The 3,739-nt window shown below is 35.5% G+C and overlaps 1 protein-coding gene across 1 annotated transcript; it reads left to right on the forward strand.

Annotated features, from left to right (window-relative positions):
• Window positions 1-255: 255 nt before the first annotated feature.
• Window positions 256-3,358, forward strand: LOC142379399 (ecto-ADP-ribosyltransferase 4-like). Its single transcript, XM_075464551.1, has 3 exons — window positions 256-403; window positions 573-670; window positions 1,827-3,358. Exons 2-3 carry the CDS (start codon window positions 596-598, stop codon window positions 2,544-2,546), a joined length of 795 nt encoding a protein of 264 aa, XP_075320666.1. The 5' UTR covers window positions 256-403; window positions 573-595; the 3' UTR covers window positions 2,547-3,358.
• The last annotated feature ends 381 nt before the right edge of the window (window positions 3,359-3,739 follow it).

A 3,739-nucleotide genomic window follows, 5' to 3' on the forward strand; every position in this document is an offset into this window, starting at 1 on the left:
AGGAAACAGACTTTTTTTATTCTTCACAAGAGGTGTTTCACACATCATGCATCATGCATTTTCAACACTATTGCATTGTGTATATACTCATTTTAGTAATCTGAGTTTGAGTCTAGACTATGATAAATTTTAGGACCATTTCATCCCTATTTTAGGATGCGAGTATTGCTTGGACAACGTGCTTAAGCAGAAACCCCCCGTCTGAATAACGTACACTCACACCCTCAATTGTGGTCATTCACAATATGAATATGCAATGTGTGTGTGGGAAATGTGTGTGAGTGCAAGCTTGTAGATTTGGTGTTCTGTTCAAGATGAGGAAGAGTATATATATATATAGGTCCCAGCCTGTTACATTTATCTTATCTGAGCAGCGCGAAACACATCACCTGAGAGGACACTGGTATGTTGACATTTCAAAACTCAAAAAAATATTATTGCTATTAAAAAGGGGGGGGGGGGGTTGTTAATAAAGATGTTGTATAGTTACACAATGCTAATAAATACTACTATACAATATGTGCACAAATATATGTTAACTGATGTCCAAAACCTTTTGTGTTTGTTTTCAGAATCAGTTTGCAGAACTGCAGAGATGAAGGCTAACATGGTGGTTTTTGCTCTGCTTTGTTTGCTGTTTTGCTGGATGCATACCATAGGCTCCAAGAAGGTGAGTGGGGCATTGTTCGGATGGTGCTACAAAGTATACTCATCACACATTGACAAAAAATAAATTGATTTTTATTTAGAGATGAAGCATGTGAGTCTTACTAAATCCCTCTTGACATTTACATTTACAAGCTGCATCCTCACAGTGCTTCGTTCTTAAATTAAAGAACATCCGTTCTCTTTTGTCTCAGTCACATTTTGATTGGAATACTAATGAAATATTGTCCTACAATTATAATTTTTTGTAAATTATTGTCATCGCTGATGACCCCTGAAATCTACAGTACTTTAACGGTCACAATATTGTTGCTTTGAAAGTCTTCCTGCGCTTTTTTTTTCTTTGGATAGACTTGAAAAGTTATGTTTACTCTGTGATGGGTAAGAAATTAGGATGATTTGAGTGTTTTTTGGGTCTATGGAAAATAATTGATGATTACAACACAAATTAGAAGTATAGTGTCACATTAGCGGCTATGAGTCAGTCCAAACTCCACAAGCATCCAGGAAAAGTATACACAGGGTAGCACAATCTGAAGAGTGACCAGCGAAGCAAGCAAAGCAAGAGAGGCTCCATACCAGTATATTTAATATTACTCAGCTCATGAGCAACAGTATCACACACAAAAAAACGAGGGAAGTAAGTACGCTCAAGAAATAATGTCCCAATTAGTAATATCACCAGTATGTGAAACAAAGTAATCAGTACAGATACTGTATTCTATACTATACATAAGTATAGTGTACCAACTGAAGAACTGCTTGTATCCGACATTAAAGCAAATGTTTTTCTCTCCACTGCAATTTATCTAACAGCTAACTTTTCAGATTAAGATTTTACACAAAACAGTTCTGGGCAGCAAAAACATTTAAAAACTAATTAACAGTTAACAGCATATTCATGCAATGCTGAAAATAATCCAGTTATTCAATAATGTCAGGGGCCACTCTGTGTAAGAGGTCATGTTGATTTGATAAGCGAGAACATTTAGCTAATGATGTTAAAATTCTAAAACTTTGTAAAGGCTGTTTTTTTTTTTTTGTCTGCATGTGAACATATAATGCTGAACTGTCTGAACAGTTCTTCCAAAACTAGGAAACGGTACAAACTGCATTTAGTTCTTGACTTTGTGTCTAAACTTTTTTTGCTCCCCTTCTAGATCATTCGCATCTTCCCTTCTCGAGATGACTCATTCCCACTGAACATGGCAAAAGATTCTGTTGATGACATGTACTCTGGCTGCGGTAAAAAGATGGAAAAGATTGTCAAGGAAAAGTACTTTAAAAATGAACTGAGCAATGAAGTGTTTAGAAGTGCATGGGAAAAAGCAAAGAATTGTGCAAACAGGAACAAAAAAACAAATGAAGACGATAAGGCGCTAACTGATTATCACAAGCATGCAATTTGTGTTTATACATCTGGCTATAGAGGGTTTTATGAGAAATTTAATGAAGCAGTCAGGACCAACAGAACAATCTATGACACCCTCTTTCCATACCACTCCTTACATTTCTGGCTCACAGGGGCTGTACAGATCCTCAAGAAACGGTGTTTCACAACTTACCGCAGAACCAAAGCTGAGTTTATTGGAAAGGTCAAGCAAATTATTCGGTTTGGGTCTTTTACCTCAACGTCTAAATTATCAAATCTGACACAGTTTGGTGAAAAGACCTGCTTTAAAATTCAGACTTGCTCAGGTGCATACTTGAAAGAATACCCACTACTTAGAGATAGAGAGCAAGAGGTGCTCATTCCTCCCTATGAGCAGTTCAAAATAACGAAGAAATGTAAATCTAGAAAAATTCTTGACTGTGAGATGGTCTATGTTCTGAAGAGTGCAGGAAACAAAAGCAATTTAAACTGCCATGTTGCAAAATAAATCAAATTTCAGTGTGCCACTGTCAACTGAAGGAGAAAGTGAAATTTAGCTTTGCTCAGCAAATTATTTGCAAATAATCATTTTCTAACTTCAAGCTTTTAGCATAACAAGGTCACTGCATTCTGCTTACACCCCTGGTTTATAGATGGGTGTTTTCTTGTTTTTATTAACTATTGCTGGCCTAATTTTCCTAACTTTCAACATATCAGTAAAAAACAACACAAGGACGATGTTCTGAGACATATTTGTTTGTGCATCATCAGCATTCTTGTCTGAAAAAATGTTCTTCCCTACATTTGTGTCTGTGTGAGATTACTACATTTTTCCAATTTGTTGAAATGGGCTTTTTTTTCTTCAGTGAAAACAAAAAAAAACATTCACTTGTGATTGATATTATATATTCACTGCTGTATTGGGAATACTGTAAATGCAAAATTTGTGTTTTATTTCAATAAGGTTTAATGGCCTGAATTAGCCTACACTGGGGGTTAATATTGCTGTGGTCATGTATCGTTTATTTTGAAGCATTATTTATGATCACAATCACCTATTGTAATTGTAACTGTGATATGTTTGGACAATAGATCATGATGGCAACAGTATAATGCCTTAGAGGAAGACCTGTATTTAAATTTTGATTAAAATGTTGCCAAGTCTTGACTGATTTAAGGAATTGTGTCACCTTATTTTTTTAACTGGTAACTCTTAGTCACATTGAACTTGACATGTGTACAGAGATAAAAATGTTTATTAAATTTTTTGGCCCATCTGGCTTCAATTAATGAGTCAAACGTGCTCTGAATGGTGCAGAACAGTTTAACAGCCAACAATGTAACATTCAAAGTGACCACACGACTGAATTGACACCCTAATGCAATAGCTCCGTCAGTAATTAAACATTATAGAGCGCACGAAAGAAAGATTTATCGCAGTGCTAAGGCCCAGCTTTCATGGTATTATTATTGTGATGATTACTGTCAATGTAACCCATTGCTTTGAATGGGACTGTACTACATTGGTTATGCAAGATGTACCTGATAAACTAGTAACTATTGTTTAATAAAGATGTAGATGTCCTGGAAATAGACTAAAGAAAAAATGTGAGGCATATCAAGGACCAATTGTTTAAAGAGATGCGGTTTTTTTTTAATGAAAGAATAACAAATGCGACACAGCCATTTACACGGTTTTGG

Source organism: Odontesthes bonariensis, chromosome 4, assembly GCF_027942865.1.
Source record: "Odontesthes bonariensis isolate fOdoBon6 chromosome 4, fOdoBon6.hap1, whole genome shotgun sequence".
In the NCBI taxonomy this organism is placed as follows: domain Eukaryota; kingdom Metazoa; phylum Chordata; class Actinopteri; order Atheriniformes; family Atherinopsidae; genus Odontesthes; species Odontesthes bonariensis.